This window comes from Mytilus edulis, chromosome 8, assembly GCF_963676685.1.
Source record: "Mytilus edulis chromosome 8, xbMytEdul2.2, whole genome shotgun sequence".
Lineage (NCBI taxonomy): Eukaryota > Metazoa > Mollusca > Bivalvia > Mytilida > Mytilidae > Mytilus > Mytilus edulis.
In genome coordinates this window covers 76,413,179-76,432,388 of record NC_092351.1, presented here as the reverse complement: position 1 = coordinate 76,432,388, position 19,210 = coordinate 76,413,179, and the positions used below count along the sequence as shown (strand labels likewise).

The 19,210-nt window shown below is 31.5% G+C and overlaps 1 protein-coding gene across 4 annotated transcripts in view; it reads left to right on the top strand.

The window, feature by feature from the left end:
- The window catches only part of LOC139486276 (uncharacterized), an 88,399-nt gene that overhangs the window by 40,947 nt on the left and 28,242 nt on the right, over positions 1-19,210 (top strand). Inside the window, exons 1-2 of one of the 4 annotated variants that reach the window (XM_071271084.1) lie at positions 6,428-6,672; positions 6,889-6,918. The exons of 1 other annotated variant lie outside the window; for it this stretch is intronic. In XM_071271084.1, coding sequence (XP_071127185.1) covers positions 6,908-6,918 — 11 coding nt within the window. In that variant the 5' untranslated portion in view covers positions 6,428-6,672; positions 6,889-6,907. Of the gene's footprint in view, positions 1-6,427; positions 6,673-6,888; positions 6,919-17,982; positions 18,134-19,210 lie in introns of those variants that run through there. 2 more of the 4 variants (XM_071271079.1, XM_071271083.1) reach the window with 2 other exon arrangements.

The window sequence follows — 19,210 nt, the reverse complement described above, 5'->3', positions numbered from 1 at the left end:
ACTGTTTTGAATTTCATTCTACTTTAATCTATGTATTTATTTTCGTTGCCGAAAAATATACTTAACAAGCTAGACTATAAGATAATTCGACACTTAGCTTTATAGCTTTTTATGTTGCAGAAACATAACGCTACTCGCCGTATGATACCACTGAAACGATGACACCGAAACCAACTAAACATAATAGTTATTAATTTAATGGATATAAAAAAGCAATATACATATATTATTTGCGGAATTAGCCTTTCTATCACAATATACACATCACAATTATAATGAAAGATACATTTAAACAAGGGTGTTTTCTTTATTTATAGATAGAGGTTCATCGATAATGTTTTAGTCCTTTTTTATTTCCCTTGTCCTCTTGAAGTTCGTTTTAAAATCAGATTTTATGTCCCTCTAGTTTACTATTATCATGTAAACGTTTAATTTATAGGTATAAGTTGTTTACATCACGATAATAACATATTAATGTTGCATTGGTTCGTTTATTAAAATATAATAAGAAGGTTAAGTTTCCGGCCATTTATTTAGAAAGAAGCCCAATACAAGATCGTGAATATTTCACCCAATCTCCTAGATGTGTCGGTGTCAAAGTATTTTGAACCCTAAAATCGTTTGGACATAAATTAATTTGACCTTCACATGAACATTAAGCTCTGAAGATTTTACAGCATTGTCATCCACGTTCAGATTACAACTTAAAAAGTTACCTTTAAAGCCGTGAATTTTGATGTCCAGCTTTGATTCTATACAGAAGAACATATCTCCAATTTTGAGATTTTGTCGCTCTGGGGAAAAACACGTACAATTTGACCCTCTACGTATTCGTTGTGTCCTACTTGCTTTAATTGATTATTGGTTGCTAAACGTCCAATGACAAATAGATCATGTTGAGAACGCACTTGCATAGCCCTCGTAGACCAACGAAATATAACAACTGAATTATTCGGATTACCTTTTCATCGGCAAATGAAAGTATATGATAAGTTTTTACCGTCAGTTTGCAAAAACATAAATTAGAATGACTTTATGATAAATTGCAATTTTTTTTCTCAATATTTAAAAATTACATTTCTACCTTTTTAAATATTTGACAATTACATTTTCTACCCTTCAAAATAATCTTATAGGTTTTCTATTTTAATTTAAATCTTTAAAATTTATGTTTCCTTAGTTTTTACGGTCATGTAAAACTGAATTAAGTAGGTTTTAATAAATTTATCAATGAATTTTCAAATTCCCATTAAACTATTTTTCTACCTCACATTCATATTGTAAAATCTAAGTTCATACAAATTATTTGGATCACATAGATAACAGCAGATAATACCAAATTAAGTCATCAAAGCGTGTGATTTTGGGTATGAGGGTCTGTGTGGTGGTCCTTCCGATTTGTCTCTCTTTAAAATAATTGTTTGGCAGCTTCACTGAAATCTGTATTTTCAGATTGTAACAAAAGAATGTGATATTGTCGAAATAAAATTAGGAATAGAAATGGGGAAGGTGTCAAAGAGAAAACAACCGACCAAAGAGCATACAACAGCCGGATGCCACTAATAGGTCTTCGACGCTGCGAGACAATCTACACTCGAAGGTCCCTAAATAAAAATGTGTACTAAGTCAGTGTAAATGGACGAAACAGTACTAAACTCCAAAACATATTAATGAACTAACTCAAAGATTAAAAAAACACACAAGATTATCAAAGGCCAGAGTTGTCATGTTCTGTATCCTCTATATTTTTGCACTCCATTTATTCTCAGTGATGTATTATTTGCCCTTTTTCTCTACATGCTCTTCTGTTGTCGAATTTCTGAAGGTTATATGCCCATTATTTTCTGTTCTGAAAACCCCGTCCAGAACCTCTTTTATACATGTACATCCTTGACAATCATTTAAAGGATGGGTTGTCACGACTGCATTCATAATACTAGTATTGAACTGCGTGCGAATATGCATGTTGCATTCATGAAATAGTTAGTGTTCTTACGCAAGAACTACTTTATGATGACTTTTTAATAGTAATCCATGTAATATACATGTGAAACGTTAATTTATTGTGAGTTTAATACAATACACGTCACAGGTGTGGGAACGTTTCGTCTAGTATTCATTGTAGTAATATCTTTTCAAATAAACGAAGAGTATTTCATATTCGCAGTAAAAGTGTCAAGCATATTCACACACTTACGACGCGTTTAAATTGAGTTATATTTACTTTCGGTCTCTTGCTTCTTGTAATATCGATGACTAATAGGATACATGTAGCATTATTTTCTGACATTACAGTAAAGTACTAGTATTGATGTTTTATAATATGACTAAATACATATGCACGAGGATCTAGATGGAGTTCAACAAACTATTAAGTAAAGGGCAAAAATTTCAGAGTTAAGGGTAACAAAAATAAAGAAAAGAGAAAAATGGGCGAAAAAATAATAATAAGAGAAAAAAGGCATACAAAATTATGAAAGAACAATGGGGTGCTAAAAAATAAATAAAAGAAAACAATGGATTATAAAGAAAAGATGAATAAATGGTCTAACCATTCAAAAAGTAAAGCAATTTAGGACCACCCGTCCAGATCCTCGGTCGGAATTTGTATGTTCACAGTCGTGAACCTCGATTACTCTGAAGGAACTAGTTCGGTTTAGGAGGTCGTTGATTCGAACCACGGCCATGTTAAACTAGAAATGTAAATTGGCATTTCTGCTTCTACTAATTTGCCGCTGGACGTTAAACAGCCATCATCTTCATCATGCAGCAGCATTATACCAGTATTATGTCCAGTCTATCTAAACGTGTTCTTTGTTATTTTGAGACTTGTGTCTGTGTTGTATAAGTTAGACTGGATTTATGTTTAGGATGAAAAATTTTGTCCTGCATTTTTTTTTGCTGTAATCTCTGTCCTGCCTTTTTATTTTTCACTCTAATCGGTCCTGCCTTTTTTTTTAGTTTATCCTGACTTTTTTTTACCTAAATTGTCGTCCTGACTTTTTTTTTTGCAAGTGTCACATCCTGCCTTTTTTTTACTCAAAACTCCTGTCCTGCCTATTTTTTTCAAATTTCATCCTAGCCCCACCCCCCCCCCCCCCCATAAAAATCAGATGGTAGCTCCCTAATAACTAAATGATTGACTAGGTACCATCAGCAAAAATTTCCTTTGACATTATACACAGAAATGGTAAATTATTCTCGCATCCTAATAAAATTTTCCCGCTTTCTGGATAGTTACACAATACAAAGTCACCATCTTTGTTTGTAACAACACCTATACCATCCAATGTTCTGTGAAATTCTGCTTGATTTTTAGGTTAAGCCGGACGCAGTTTTCTTCTCTCTTTATACATTGACTGACGCACATATTTTAAATCTTTCTTTTCTAAATTTTCTTCTTCAATTTTGAAGAGCTCTGAATTTATTATTTTTGAAGGTAGCGCTGACAACATATTGGTTGCTTTATTTTTGCATGCAGTCCTCAAAATTTGACGTTCTAATTTGTGGACACTGATAATGAAAACTTTATATTTCTTTTTACAAATGAAAACATGGTATTTTATACTGCCAAAATCTGTTTGTATTCTCTCTCATTCTCTATTATTTTTTGTCTGTTTTTCTTATAAACATTTTTGTTTTGTTGTGTTGTTGGGATACAGTCTTATTGACGTATGTTGCACACGTCAATTGACGTGTGTGTGAGTTTATTATGGAGAGCATTTTGGTATGCGGGGGATTCAATAAATACATATCTGACATTCCTACATGTAAGGCACGGATAGTTCGTTTCAATGTACATGTAGCTGTAATAACCAGTGACATCACCACAAGTGGGATGTCATCACAAACAGGTTTTACCGGAAGTCTACGTCAATTAATAATCCTTGTCTCGTTTGTGTTTTTATTTGCATAAAACATTTAAGATTTTTCATTTAATACACGTTTTATGGACGAATTAAAAGTTCCTCTCGGGCGTTCAACGTATAAAGTCAATATGAGCAAACTGATGCGTTGTTACAGGTCACGTTTAACTCTAGTGTCTGTAAAAGTAGTGTCATTTTCCTACATGTACAAGTACTCCTGACCTTTAATTGACACTCTACTGACAAAACGTTTGACGTGACTCGTTTGAAGCTACAGGTGCAAGACTAGATTTTTAAAATATATTTTTATATACTGAATGAACTAATGGTAGTGTATGTATACAAATATTTTGAAAAACTCGTCTCCGGCACTTGTGAAGCTAGGTGGCGCTTTGCTTGCAAAAAATGATGCATTCCTTTACCGGTATTCTTATGGTTGTCTTGATGTTGAAGTGTTATCAAAATGAGCTTTCGATATGTGCAAGTGTTCGAATAAAAAGAAAATATGTAGGAAACGTCAATGAAATACAGACGAACGACAAAAATTAGTTGCGGAGAAAGGGGGCGTACATTTTTAGTATAAATCGTACAAACATTTGTTAAGTTTTGCTCAGCTCGACGCTATATCCTCAATTATTGTCAAATACGCCTCTCGTTTTAAGAATCCGGAAAATATACAAAGAGATGTCTAGATTGCAACATAAACAGCAGTCTTCCACAATACACAGTTGATTTTTTTCACCATCATTTATTTAGATTCGCCTGTATACCAATTGTCTTGGTTTATCTGTACTGCTTGAAGTACACACTTTGTTCAAATGATTTTACAATCAAAACACTCCTACAATATAAAGATATATAAAACATTCTATATGTAATATGCATGTTTATTTTAATAATTCAAAGTTTAAAATTGATTTACACAGAAAGCCTATATAATGACCCTATCTATCAACATCCAATATCTTGTCGATACTTCACACTTACCTCTTATAATAAAGTCGAATTTTGAAACTGACCTTTCGTTCTTCTTTTCGACTTGATAAACAAGCCAATATGTGGATCGGTCTTTTTTCTTTAATTCTTACAAATAAGTCATGTGTTTTTCTTCCATTTTCTATGTGTTAAAACAGAAAGGTGCTATAAAGCTTGCTAATACGACAACCATCCAAAGAGACCAAACAACTTTCCAAGTTAGCTGGATATGTTAATGTTCTGATGTTACTTATTATTTCTTTGTGTTTTTGTATTCAATTTTTTTGGGGGAGGGGGGAGCTGGTTGACAATGGTATAAAAAATGTTTCTTGACTAAAATTTGTGCCTCAGAATTTTTATTCATTTAATTTCTAAGGAAATGTGAAATTATGGGAATGCCATTGAAATTTTTGTATACAAATATTTAGATACACTATACCGTCAGTATTCAAGTTTGTCCTCAATATGGACGAAACGTTTGCCACTGAACGGAAAGCAAACAGCAATTAATCAATTTAATATAAATATAGGCCCCTATCGTTTGTTTCGTCGATTTTTATCGCATAATTTGAAAAGTAATATCTCCGTTTTTGTTGTTAAGTATTGGCGGCCGATATTTTTTATGCATTAGAAGATGGGATTTCTGCTTATCCAAAACTTCATTAAGTTTTTCATATTATTAGGCTAAACCTAATCTTGTAGACGTTAATTTATTGATTTTAACGCGTTGCCCGAAAACTGATACGTGTACTAAAGTTTAAGGATGTTCGCTACTCTGTTTGAAAATAGCAAGCTTTTTTGAAAGACTAATATGAATTGATAGTATATACATAAAGAACTAAAAAAACAGAAAAAAAATGTAGATCCGTGTGCTTGTCTTTTGAGATATAAGCCATTAAAAATTTGGCGGAAAATAATTCTCTATAGATTTTTCATGCATTTAACATTTACACCTTTTTTGTTAAAAATATGAAAAAATAAAGAATTTATAAGATTTTTAAATATGGCTTTTTAAACTTTAAGTAACAAAATAAGTGGGAAAAAAGTAGGGGTTAGTGAGCATCTTTTTTAATGGCAATACATGAATAAAACCAGAGGATTCCTAAAGTCTGGCAGATACTCAAAGATAGAGGAGCAAACATCCTTAAAATAGACTATATTGGACATAAAAAAAATAGTAGTATTACCGTGCGCGCGCAAAGACATGTTTCCGGAAACATCATTAATCGGGTACTTCTAACCAAAAGTTACAAAACGAAAAGGTCCTCAATACATGTAGATCATCAAAAATCAGTTTGTTTTCGGGTAAACTTGAGATGTTTGTTGTATACCCAACATATCGATCCTTTTATATCTATACAAATTATCAGTATGGTACGAATTGAACTATTTGTAATCGGTCAGTAGATCAGTGATACAATTTTAATATAACTGTGTTTTAATTCAACATGGCACTATGACATATCTACAAATCAATGAAATAATACATATTACGTGCAACGAGGTGCATACAATGCATCGAGTTGTGCATACGTGAGCAAAGACATCTTTCATCACAAATTTTATCGCAAAAATAAAAAGTCCATGTGGTTATTGTATAGACTTCGACAACTAAAAATATGTGTGATGCACGTGTTTTCCTTTTGGGGCTTTTTCTATATTTGAATGTTGTAAAGGTTTAACTTAACGAGTTTTGATTTGTTAATTGGTAATACGTTATCACATACACGTCACAATACAAAGTGACTTTGAGATACATGATTTATGGTTAAAATATATCGAAATTTTTGGAATATCACACTTTGGTGAAAGGTCTACGGAGTACTAGTCTGTAAGTCAGATTTTTAAATTTTCGTGCGGAATTTGAGATATGATATTTTATGGTATAGAGTGAAAAGACATTACTGGAAGGAATATAACACTTTGCTGAAAAATCAATTGAGTGTGTGTTTGTCCGTTGTTGTTTTCTTTTGTTAAAATTTTCGCATGATATTTGAGATCTTTATTTTATGGTATTAAATAAAGGGGCTTTTTTGGATTATTGCAGTTTGCTGAAAGGTCCAGAGATGTGTAATATGTAAGTTATATTTTTGTTTTCCCTACTTTTTTACTGGTTATTGTGTCTTTCGTTATTGCTTATGCGCTTTTTTTTTTTTTATTTTTTTTTTGTTTGTTGGCGTTTTATGTTGTTTTTTTAATAGTTATTCAGATTATAACATAAAGTTAACCGCTGTAACCCTACTTATTGTGTATGTTTGTTTTGTCTACACATTGTTTTTTTTCAAATCTAGCTATAAAACAAGGTTAACTCCACCATTTTCTACTTACGGGAATGTCGGTACCAAGTCAGGAATATGACAGTTGTTTTCCATCTATTTCATGTATTTGTGCTTTTGATTTTGCCATTTGATTTTTCGTTTGTAATTTTCCCCGTAGTTCGGTATTTTTTTTCTTACTTTGTGTGCTGACATATTAAAGGTTAAGATGTCAAAATATTTTATAAGCCGGTATAATCTTAATGTGCGGTGCCTTTTAAGAGGTATTAATCAAAATTAATGATACTGAACGAGTCGCGACTTCCTTCAACTTTTTTCGAAATTTTACGTAGCATACATGACTGTTATGTTGCGTAGTTGTAAATCAAATCTTAATTATTTTAAAATTTATTACTATTATATTTAAGCATTGATTGAGTGTGTCTGATTGCGTTTGACTAATCACTTTATAAAAACTACTTTTTAAATACGGTCGCATCTTACAGTTAATGATATGTCAATTGATGGCGGTATGATAGATCATAACAGGTGTTACTAGTGGGGCAGGAATTTGCACCCTTCTAAAGCTCCTGAGTTCATGCCCGTGTTTTATGATTCGCTTGCTAAATCTTTTTTATTTTAAATGTTTTGTTAACTGTTGTAGATCTTTAGTGTTCTGGCATGTTGCTTTGATTTTAGCGCTTTTTGGATTTGTGTGCCTGGAATATTTTTTTTTATTATTTTTGAATTTATTGAATAACTTACACGATATCCGTAAACAGAATTAAAGGCAACATTGTATATCTAAGTTTAATCCTAAACTGTAATTGAAAACTGTTACAAAAAAACTATATTCTTCAGGATTGTAGTTGTACTATGTCTGCACATAATTTAAATCATTTTGTAAAAAACAAAAAAGACCGTTAGTAGAAATGGAACTGTATGTCTTACAGATTTTTAGTAGTTATTGTGATGGCATATAAAGACAAATGAATTCTTGTGTTACATAATACGTAAATTGATATTATTCCAAGGAAAGTTATAAGTTTAGTTCTTATCATGAACTGTCACCAATATATTCAATGTATGACTTTTTTGTGTTAAAGTGTTTCATCATGAATGAAGTAGTATTGCTATTTTCAAGTGGGCTACAAAAGTTACAATTGACATAACTTAAAGGTTTCCATTTTTTTTTAAATCATCTAGTGGTCTTTCATGCTTTTGAACGAAAACGAAACAGAAAACATCAATTGTGTAATACGTCTCATAAATAGAGTAAATTTCTACACGAAAATCTATTTCACAAAACAGTTGTGACTAAAATCGCAAGTCGCGAATAAAGCTTGGATGTTATAAGCATTAACTAAATGCTTCGGTGTTTTCAAGAAAAATAAGAATCGACCTCAACCTTTTGCTTCGGTAAATATAATATTATTTAGGTAACATATTTGTATATCAATCTCATTACAATTCTTTAATCATTTACATGGCTGTAATGTTGAACATGACTGTGTTTATAAAACATTGAAAATATAGAAAATTATAAATCCAGATTATAGTTTGCTAAAAATTAATCTAAATTGCTTGATATTTTCTCTATTTCATTTTTAATCATCTGTATAGATTTTTGAAAATTACAATGCATTTGAAAATACAGTCGGATGTTTAATATGTTATCAGTAGATTTGACAAAACAGACATATATTGGATAGGCTTTATTTAAACTAATGCACGCACGATGATACCACTCTCAGACTGGCGAAAAACGACAATCGCTAAGCCTTGTGAATTAAGATCTGGTATAAACAAATATAATGACGAGTATAACATGCATTGCACAAACCTGGCCCCAGTACCCCAAGAATACATATCTAGAGTAAAAATGTAATTATGATGCAATAATAATACTTTACTTAAATCCTTGATAAACTTTGAAAATATGTGGTCGTAAATCGTCTAAATTGTCGTAAAATGCAGGCCAACGATTTTGTTAAGGGGAAGGGGCAGGGGATTTATTGTTTTGGTATGTGTTATATATTTTCAATGCTGAATAACATTGATTTGGTAGACAGATTCGTGCAATAACTGTAACGAAAGTTTTATCAATGTTTACTTTTCATTGCTCGTTACGAATCTTCAAGATAAATCACGTGATTTTTTTAGTCATGTTTGTCATGGTCGCACCAAACAGTGTTATATATTTTCAATGCTGAATAACATTGATTTGGTAGACAGATTCGTGCAATAACTGTAACGAAAGTTTTATCAATGTTTACTTGTCATTGCTCGTTACGAATCTTCAAGACAAATCACGTGATTTTTTTAGTCATGTTTGTCATGGTCGCACCAAACACCAAGCCTTCTTATATTTGCGTTATGCTGCTCTACGGAGTAGTTATTTTTAAAAGTAGTCCCTTGTGATTCATTAATTTTCTTTTAAACCGATTAAAATTAAATGTATTTCGCAATGAAGCCGTAAATTCATTATTTTGACAGTTTTAATATATAATAACAGTACTTGTTTGTCTCAATAGTAAACTAGCAGACGAGAACTAGTAAGTCAAACTAATTTGACTATAAAATACTTTACCATGCAGAGCCCTAAAGAGTGTTTCCTTACGAAATATATCATGGACATGATATGATTCGGTCCCGTTTGTATGAAATATTACTGCTGTGGGAGTATCATTATTCTGAAATAGGAACGTGAAACATGCATTTATTTCTATTTCAATATGAGAAAGGTTGCAAAAGCAGCAACGACTATCAGGTATACCAACTGAGATGTATAGCAAATTGAAATCTTTGTTATAAATGAATGTTTCACTTGCAGATAGACAGTCTTAAATGAAATATAAATCGATGCCTGTATGTTCGGCTGTCTTAAATAAAATGGTTATTAGCTAATTTCAAAATATTCAAGTTTCGAAAATTTTGATTTTGTTCCAACAATAATTGAACTTTTCGCTGATTTCTTTATAATTTTAACACTTCATAGAAGTTTCTTTACAATGCAGCCTATATATAATTAACTTTTCTTCTGTAAATTAGTTTTAACAAGTGTTATATTATTCAAACAGCCCGATAAGTGATGTAATGTACGATTTCCGACTATTATGCAATGACCTTACCACTCATATTAAGTGAAAACAGGAAAGTTTAAATCAAACGGAAAGATATGTGCCATGTGATGATAAAATGAGTATTCCTATTTCTGTATTTCATCAGATCAAGTACTTCAAATCTGCTTTTAGCGACTACAAACTTATTGTTAACATTTATTTTAAAATTGAGTGCTTATTTCTGTAAATTTATTGGGTTGTAAAAGCGTCGCTTGAAGTGCATTTTGCTTATTTGTTTATAAAGTTGCTCAAATTATATGCTTGCTGCAATCTGTCTGTTCAATTGAAAATCAGCATCATTTGTTATTTTCTAGTAGTTATGTCCTATGAATCTGCCAGTCAAATAAAGACTAACAAAAACACAATTAAGGATGTACTTAGGTGAGGTTTTGGAATTTGTGTCAAATGTTCGGACTCCTTGGTGTTTTTCCAAACAATACAATGTAAAATATTTTGCCCCATAACACCCATTTATTTTTTTATATAAGACTTAATAGCTCATGAAAGGTTATTACCAAAATTTTAGAAGATTCTTGATTTTCTTTCTTTTGTTTTGAGACCCAAATAATACCAATGCAAATATAAGGTAAAAGTCCGAGTCAGCCTTTTCCCGCCATATTTTAAATCTCAAATATCTCGAAAGGGAGGTCCATGACCTATCAATATTTTTAGCTTATCTTTTTTGAGTGTCCCTCTGGTATCTTTCTCCTCTCTCTGACATTAATTCAAGGTCAAAGTATTTAAAGGTGCACAAATGTAACGATTCTTTTCCTCTTCATGTTATGGTAATTCGAGATATAATTTGGTTGAAATGCACTGCAAATTAAAGGGAGCAAACTCGTTTTTTGTTTTTTTAGATGTAAGATCAATTTGAATTAGTAGTTTTTAATTCAGCGAAACACTCTTTTGTCATGTGACTTTATTTTTCTTTAAATAAATAGAATTTGATCGGTAACCATTTAATGTATCTTTTCTTCTAGTTTCAATTAAATGTATACAGTTATTCGTTGACTAAGGGATATTTGAGCTTTGACGTACCACCTCAACTGAGTCTGAACAAAATAGACTATATCTATTATACCCTGCAACTGTAAATTAATGTTAACCAGTGTTATATCACTAGAAACTGAGCACTTCGGTTAAATGAAGCGATATGAAATTTCCGACATTGATGAAATGACCCTTCCTTTCACATTAAGTGTAGACATACCAGGTTCTAATCAAATGCAAAAGGAATTTGATTGGAGGTGATAAAATTTGTACTTCTACTTTTATGAATGAATATCGTCTTACGTTCAAACTTAACGCGTAATGATATGGTTAAATAATGCATTAATCTGTAGTGATATCATGTGTACACAATATTAAAATGTTCGCCTCAAAAGTTTTCTTTATTTTTGAAACTTGCTGTTTTTTAGGTGTACAGTAAACAGATATGTACTTTAAATACAAATTTAATCATGAAGATTAAAGATAAAGCACATCACTATCTAAATTTTCTGTTTATTTATTACCTCTCGAATAATTCAGCAGTTTGTAGATGTGTGTTGTTAGTTTTTGAACGATGTCCTGGCCTTGCACCAGTACATCTTCGCCAGCCATGCACGGGTTACGATCCACTGGATCGTATCCCTTAGCCAAGATGGCACCAGTAAAGACTGTCAGCTTTTTTCTGCCGAAGGACCATGGATGTTCTCTCCGGGCTCTCATCCGCTAATAAAAACTTACCACCACGAAATAGCAAACAACGCTGAAAGTGGCGTTAAACCAAACATAATCAATCAATCAACATTTTAATTTCATGCTATTTTTTCCGAATACTTTGTCTTTGTAATTGTGCTTTCTTTACGTTTTTTGTATCGGTGAGCATTTCAAATGTTTTTTTTTCCACCAATGTCACAATGTCAATTCAGTTACCGAATCTGAAAGCAACGACAATCCATAAAATAAATATGAACACTTTTGTTCACAACTTCATTTGCAAATCAAATGTCATGATTAATTCTATATTATCAGACGTTTTCTCATTTAGATGTCAAATTAATCAATCTCAAATTTAACTAAATTCAAAACAAATCAAATCATCTTGTGGTATTTTATATGGGTTTTCCTCATTGTTGAAGGCCGTACGTTGACCTTGAACTTTTACGTCATTATGGTCTCTGATGAAGAGTTGTCTCATAATCTATCAAACCACATCATCTTATTTTCATATTGGTTTGAATTCACCATTCAATGTGATATCAGATTTAACTTTGTCGAAATATTAAAATAAACTTTAGGTTAACCTTTTAAACTTTCACTTAATCAGAGGAGACATGGTTTCTTCATAAAGCCAATAATTTGCCATAATTTAGTACATTCTGTTTAGATTTATCAATGGCCAAACTGATACAATTGTTGTGAAATTAGATTTCAAATAGTTCCATGAGATACTAACATATTATGGTCTGGTCAGTTTCGATTACGTTCTATATACTAGTATACGGTCAACAACAAAATGTGAATAATGTCATAGGGTACCCGGACAGGAAAGTTGTAAGTAGTATTTGATATATTTTCTTTTTAATATTATAAAACATAAAGTCGAAATAGAAATAAAAAAGGATTATGAGAAATTTGAAAATATTGTTGAACTTAAAAATTGCTTGCCCTGAATTGTCCTGAATTAATTGCAATTGGACGTTGAGTGGCAAAGGGTTTAAGTTGATAAAAAGATAAAGTCGTGGAGAAATAATTAAAACTTATGTTGTTAAACTTTTTATTTAAAGCATTCACACTTCAAATAAATAGGCTAGAAATAGAGACTTTGGTGAAAGATTGACAAAATTGTGTTTAGCAACATTTCATAGAAATCAGGCTATCATATGATATACTAGCTTTCATTTCAGAGAAAGTTGTAATAAAAAAGAAATGCTAAAAGATGTTTTTGTCGACGCATGCGCTGTATGTTGAAAATTGACCTGTTTTCAAAGCTTTTTGGCACCGGAGCCAAAATAATACTAAATAAATAAAAGAGGGTATATAATTTATAAACTAATGTTATTGTAATATCGTCCTATAACTTAAAATATTTCAGAATATTTACTCATAAAAAATAGACAAAAAAACAACCAAAAAAGAATTTGGGTGCAAACACAAAATTTTGCTATTTGTAACGCCATGAAAAGAACGCTATTTCTAATACATACTTTATTTTTCAAGTACAACACGCGTTTATGTCCACCAACTTTATATTAAAAAATGTAGTACGATACTAGATAATACAGATTGATAGAATACTGTTTCTCATGAATGCATAAAAACCTTACTGTCACCTACATATTATTGGTTTAAAAAGCCATATATGTTAACCTAGTTCTATCCTAGCCATATATACAGTTTCTTTTTCTATTCTAATTTCAATTCGTCTTGTTAAAGGCCAAATTTAAAACGGAAATTTGCAACCCAAATGATTAATTTAAAACAAATTTTGTTAAAATATGTGTCATTCAAAGACCTTGACATACTAACGATTCAATAACCTCAGAAAGGAAATCGTATTCGTATCTGATGCTTAGATTTCACATGATGATAACGGATTTCTTCAAACACTGTGTAGACCTTGAAATTGTAATGAAGTTACCTTGCTGTTGATACCGTCAGAGTTATCTAAACGCTTAAGGTTGCCGAAGGTGGTCTGCATTACGTCACAACTTGAATGATTTACAACACGTGGGAACATCTGTTGACATAACGCTGCACTGAAATGATATCACGTGATAACTTTAATGTTTATGCTGCAAAAGACCATAAGGCAAATAGATTTAGATAGGAAAACTATGTGTCTTGCGTAACTCTTACTACTAACTGCATAATCTAATCCAATTAGAAGTTTTTATCACGGTTATCTACCTTATCTCTCAGAGTTATGCCCCTTTTGACGTTGTTGATAAGAAAACCCAAACTTTACCCGATAAGTCAGATGCCTCTGATTTGCAGTTTGAAATAAAAAAGGCGGCCATTTAGTTGTATCAGTAAAAAGTAGGGCTATAAAATTTAAGCAAATTAAAATTTTAAAAAATCAAGGTCGTTTTTACGTACGTACGTCAGTGAACGCTTGTATACTAGTGACATCTATTGATAAGCTGCGTTTATTTTCATTTAAATGATACACCATTGATATCACCTTATCTTTATCAATGAGGAAAATCATCTACATTACGCGAGAGGGGAACGATAATTTTCTGCAATGCTAATTTGAAAACAAATGGTTTCCTCAGACATAAATATATCAACAAATTGGGAATTTAATTATCAAAGAACGGATAGAGATAAACATCTTGAAAAGTTAAGTTAGAAATAAACAGACTCTACAAACTGTGTACTAGAATCATGTTATAAAAACTCCTGTTGCATGTACCTATAACTTCCAATCTTCTGAATGTTATGTTCTGCAGCCTTTACCAATAGGAGGAAAGGTAAAGGCGATAATTTTAAGGAATGGTCCCCATTCGCTGTCAGACAAACAGCATTGATAATAAACGAAAGAAATACGCTAAAAGTGTTTACAACATCACACAAAGCGCTTAACTAAATATTGAGTTATGCAAAAACCCACAAAATCCTTACTCAAATGACCAGGGCGGGTATAAATGTCGTACTCCAATATACATGTAGCTGCCGCCGTATCAAGGTACAGAAATGTGGCTATATATACATGTATGTCCTAAACTAAGTCCGTGGCAGATTTATGAAGGTTTATGGGAAGAGTTTTTTTTACTTCTAAGTAATCTAGTTGTAAGTGATAAATAAACGCATCTTGATAATTATCAAATGTAATTCAGTGCCAATGTAAAATGATTTTATCCAGTAAACAGCCGAATGATAGAAATGTAATATAATATACAATTATACCGACATTGCAGGTGGCAGAGCTGTTGATTGATAACTAACAGTATATGATAGCATGGATAAGCCATCCTTTAATGAGAAATATATCTAATAATCTTATTTAAAATTCTGAAATTAAAACCAAAGTATCAATGTGGTTCTTCTTCTGAAGAAATTTGATTAACATCGAAGACTTTTATAGTTGACAATCTATTTTAACTCCTTCATATTAAAGAGTGATACCCTATTTAAACTGGACCCCTGTTGTGTTCGCGACCTTCGGTGCGGATATAATAGATGGAATGGCGGACCAGTTAACAATATATTTTAACTCCTTAATATTGAAGAGTAATCTTGATATATACATGAACTATCGGCATCTTATATATGTCACGTGACGTTGATGAGTCAATATCGTTTCAGGTAACATATATATGCATTTCTTTATTTTTCAGACCGTTAAATGTTTCGTTCGAATTGTTTTACATTTTTTCATGGCAGGGCCATTTTAAAGCTTTCTATCATGCTGTATATGAGGTTTTGATCATTATGAAGGTTATACGGTGACCTGTTGTTGCAAGCTACTACGTCATTTTGTCTCTAGTAAAAAATTGTTTCGTGGTCAATCATTCCACATCCTTTTATTCTTATATGTCATGTACAGAGGCAGGATTGTACTTTTGTATCTTATATCTAAAACTATCATTAATCAAACGAATTTGTTTTTCAAACTTAATTTATAAATTAAGCATGTTGAGAAATAAATGACGGAGGGTTACATTTTGCTTTGAAAAGAAATGTTCGTACTCATTTATCTATCATATAAATATGTTTTTAACTTTACAGTTCCAACAAATTAAGTTCGTTTGTAGAAAAAGCAGGAGGAATCCTTTGAAATATATCGACCTGGTGACTGCAATGCACTTTAAAAGTTCTCAGAATAATGTTTCTTTTTCTATCTTTAAATTTGAAAACTCTGTTCTACATTTTACGATATATAATATCTATACATGTAGTAATGTAAATCGGTTGATGTATTGGATTATACTTGAACTAAAATATGAGCTAACAAGAATGTGTCCGCAGTACACGGATGCCCCACTCGCATTTTCATTTTCTATGTTTAGTTGACCGTGAAATTGGAATAAATTTGGCATTAAAATTAGAAAGATCATATCATAGGTCACATGTATACTAAGTTTCAAGTTGATTGGACTTGAACTTCATCAAAAACTACCTAGACCAAAAACTTTAACCTGAAGCGGGACAGACTGACGAACGAACGGACGGACGAACGAACGGACAGACGGAAGAACGGACAGACGGACGAACGAACGCAAAGACCAGAAAACATAATGCCCCTCTACTATCGTAGGTGGGGCATAAAAATGAATATCTACAAAGCTGTTAACCTATTTAGGGTGAAACAAAATCTCTACGGAAAGTGTGTTTCAATATAAATCTTAAATAAGAGACAGAAATTCGTCTTTAATTTCGTATTTGAAATTCAAAAAATCCACCAAAGTCTTTATACATGTATAAGTATATTACGTGCATTTGCATAAGGTCGATTTCTTTCCGATGCAGATCATATATTGTTTATCATCATTTTAGAGAATTTATTATTGCAATGCAAACAAACTGATGAACCGATTCTCATCTCTTCTCTCTTAAAAATATCAAAACAGGGTGTACAGACCTATAACTGTTTATATCACCTTCATTGTGAATTTTGGTGGACAGTTGTCTCATTGGCAATAATTTTTAAAAAAAACTTTAAAGTAGTGATTAACATAATTTACACTTTTTGGTATTAAGCTGAATCTTGTCTCCGAATGACAGATCTGCTCTGAATAATCTTCTGACGTCAAGTAACAGTAAATTTTAATACGCCAGTTCCATGATACGGTAGTCAGTTGAATATGTCCTATGTCTTCCTTCACCACTTGACTAAAATGTAGGCATAGGGGGCTAGGATGAAATTTGAAAAAAATAGGCAGGACAGGAGTTTTGAGTAAAAGAAAAAGGCAGGATGAGACAATTGCCAAAAAAAAAGTCAGGACGACAATTTAGGTAAAAATAAGTCAGAATAAACTAAAAAAAAAAGCAGGACCAGACAGAGTGAAAAATAAAAAGGCAGGACAGAGATTACAGCTAAAAAAAATGCAGGACAAAATTTTTCATCCTAGCCCCCCCATAAAAATCAAATGGTAGCTCCCTAATATGCATATAAATGTAAAACGTCTATATAGATAAGAGATAACTGCATTCTAATTTGAAAATTAGTGACGTTATCCAATTAAAATTAACGTTACAAACGTTGTTGCATTAGAATAGACATTAGACATTAGACATTATTTAATTAAACCAAGAATATGTGCTATGACCATTTGGACTAAACTGAATGAATCTTTTTAGTGTAAACAAGATGGCGAAGCGGGTTCAAAATATACATCTTAGCGATTTATATAGTAAACTCTTAACACAATCCTGTTTTGTTCAACAAATATTAAAATAACAGTTTTTCCAATATTTCTTTTAAACACCTTTTTAAATGAACCTCATAAAAATAAGTGTTGGTCACTATAGCCATAAATTAAACTATCATTTTCAACATGCCCTTTTTAACATTCCTGCAACACAAACTACTACTTTGTTCAGTAGAAGTACTTCGTTCTATATTAAATTCAGAAAGTACATAATCAAAGTTAATTGATATTGTTTAAACTCTTAATACAAATTTGCATGTAAGAAAGAAATTTACGAACATCACCTTTAACACCTTTTTGGGTTAAATTACTGTTTTTGGAGAATGTTATGATTGGTACAAAATAAAGTAGGTAAAATTATCTTCTTAAAATGAGGTCTGAATGTGATAATGTATAAAAAAGAGATAGATTTAATTGATATGTTTTTCAAATGCATGCTTGCATCAAATGTTTAAACAGGCGTATAGTATATCATAGTATATCATATACAGATATCAATGGTAGTAAGTATATAAACGTAACGTGTGTGAATATACAAGCATGAATAAATCAAGGTAAGATTATTTTATTACTTTGTCATATTTTCGTCGCGACGTTTCAAATCATATGAACTAAAACACTTTTAATAATTTTATAATTTTTTCAATTTTATTAAATGAAAAATATTTAAAATTTTGAATTATAATCCGCTTTAAATTGAACAAAACTTTTAAATCGTTGACACAACACATGACTTATCGTTGCAATAGTACTGAATAAATTTGTCTATATATTTGTTTTAAAGTACGATCATATATATACAAGTGTATTTGTAATTTGATTTTTAACTCTACTTATTGAAATTCAAATGTACCAATTCGCAGAAAAATACTTTTTAGAATTAATTTTGTATCTTTAACATCTTCTTATGATGGTCTGACCATGCTGGATGGGGTCCTTAATTTCTGTAATTAATAAAAAAAAAAAATAACCCTCTATTCTTTGTAAATTTTGCCTGCTATTCTCTATAATTCTTCATATATTTCAGCATTATTCTCTTTTTCTTTTTTTCTTTTGCCTGTTTTTCTCTAGTCTTCATTTTGTGCCCTTTCGTTTTGTTTGTTCATTATTCTCTGTTCTGTAAAACATTTTCACACCTCCCTTAGCTAATTAATTCGATCCACATCATACATGCGACATTCGATATTCTTACTCTTCCGGAGCACCAGACACTTTTTCGGATCAAGGCTATAAAAGCTTAAAGTTGTGCCCATGTCTTATTGCATATCTATACGACAATTTCATAGAAAAATAAAGACAAAAGCAGGCGAACTAAACCAAAAATAGGAGTGATCTCATGTGCTCTGGAAGTGTGTGTAGATCCTGCTCCACATGTGGTACCGATCGTCGTTTTGGTTTGGTTTTGTTTTAATATTTTCATGGTGTTGTCAATTTACTTTGACTATAGCCTAACGATTTTGATTGGCTCTTTGGCAATCTAATTCCCGTCATTGATCTGGGTCGATGGTCTTTTAAGATCTTGTTTCACTCATTTTGATTGTCAATTTGATTTCATTCAGAATATACATAAAATACTTGTCACTGGACGTTAAGTAATTAATAAATTCTGTCAATTCGTCAGTCAAGCAAGA